The sequence below is a fragment of the Gossypium arboreum genome, chromosome 5 (assembly GCF_025698485.1).
Source record: "Gossypium arboreum isolate Shixiya-1 chromosome 5, ASM2569848v2, whole genome shotgun sequence".
NCBI classification, from domain to species: domain Eukaryota; kingdom Viridiplantae; phylum Streptophyta; class Magnoliopsida; order Malvales; family Malvaceae; genus Gossypium; species Gossypium arboreum.
Genome location: NC_069074.1, coordinates 92,339,863 through 92,341,478, shown reverse-complemented (window position 1 = coordinate 92,341,478; position 1,616 = coordinate 92,339,863). Strand labels below are relative to the sequence as shown.

The 1,616-nt window shown below is 34.5% G+C and overlaps 1 protein-coding gene across 1 annotated transcript; it reads left to right on the top strand.

Annotated features, from left to right (window-relative positions):
• Positions 1 to 329: 329 nt before the first annotated feature.
• On the top strand, positions 330 to 1,098 carry LOC108487174 (dirigent protein 4-like). The gene has a single exon (XM_017791445.2). It carries the CDS (start codon positions 396 to 398, stop codon positions 930 to 932), a length of 537 nt encoding a protein of 178 aa, XP_017646934.1. The 5' UTR covers positions 330 to 395; the 3' UTR covers positions 933 to 1,098.
• Positions 1,099 to 1,616: the final 518 nt, after the last annotated feature.

The following is a 1,616-nucleotide window of genomic DNA, read 5'->3' as shown; positions in this document are numbered from 1 at the left end:
TAATTTTGTTTGGTAGATACATAAAAACGAAAAAGAAAAACGCAGGGGAGGAAAACTTCCAATCCAAAATTAATTTAAAGCAATTGGATCATTTAATTTTATAGACAGAATGGTGTTTACAACGCTGACCATTCTAGTTATTACGTGAAGTTATTCGTATTTATCCAAGTATTCGTAGACCAAGTTTGTGTTGCCTTGTCAAATTTTGTTTTGTTTATTTATATTACTAGTCAGAAATCAAGTTGGTATTATATAAAATGTTTTGGACAATAAATTATTTTCATGTCTGCGGGTACTTTCAGTATAAATATGTCTGTTTTGTTAATGAAAATGAAGCAACAATTCTATACCTTTCATCTACATTTCGCCCCAGAAATTATAGTAAAGCAGAGACAATGAGAGGAAGTGGAACATTGATGTTGAGTTGGGTTCTGATCATCTGCCTCTCCCTAGTAGGAGTGCAGAGCCAATACTACTCGGAGACCCTACCATATCGTCCCAGGCCAGTTAAGGTCACCAATCTTCACTTCTTCATGCACGAATTTACGGGTATTACAGCAGTCCAGGTAGCCCAAGTTAACATCACAAGCAACGACAATAATTCATCAGTGCCATTTGCCTCCCTCGTTGCCGTTAATGATCCCCTCAGGACTGGTCCTGAGCCTGACTCGGAGTTGATTGGAAATGTTCAGGGTATTGCGCTCCTGGCTGGAATGAATGCATCAAGCACGCAATACATAGATTTTGGATTCAATACCGGTAAGTTTAACGGCAGCTCACTAAGCGTATTTTCAAGGGGAGAACCTGGGCTTGCGATAGTCGGAGGAAGAGGACGATTCATGATGGCAACAGGGGTCGCACAATTTAACCCTATCCTTATAAATGCAACCAATGTCATCATTGAATTTAACGTTACTGTAATTCATTACTAAGATGTTATCTACAGATTGTGAAAAAGTCATATCATTTTGTTACGCTTGATTAGAATAAATGTATGAGATATATATCTTCATCTGATTAAAAGTTAAAATTCTCATACGTGATCATTGTACTTTATCATTATATTACAAATAAAGATTAAATTCTTAGCTACAAAAATTTGCCTTCATCTCTAATAGAGATTGGTTTATGCAAAAATTTGAAAAGTTCGTTTACGAGGAAACAATTATCATATGGTGTCAATGTCAAATATTATAACGAAGCAACAAGTTTTCAGGACTCTTTGGCCTCGACTACAGCAAAGCCATCATGAAAACTTAAAGAAACTAAAGCGGAAATTGGTGTGTTTGATTCCTTCGCATTTGAGTATTCGACATGTTTACTTTGCTCAATATATCATAACTAATATATTCAGATGAATAAAACTTGAGATGTTGGAATGACTTCAATTCCCAAGAAATGATTTAGATCACCAACATCTAAACTGGAAATTCTCTCGGCCAAAGTTTGAATAAAGTTAGAGAGAAAAGCTTTATTATTTTTATTGATACCAAATATTTTCTGATTCGATAAACCTGGGTTCGGAGATACTTAAGCCTCTAATATATCGATAAATTTAAGTATAATATCAAATTTAGCTATCAACGTTTATAATTTTTAACTCAATTTAATTTTTA

Coding starts and splice junctions, on each gene's coding strand:
- LOC108487174 (XM_017791445.2), top strand. CDS start 396: ATGAGAGGAAGTGGAACATTGATGTTGAGTTGGGTTCTGATCATCTGC.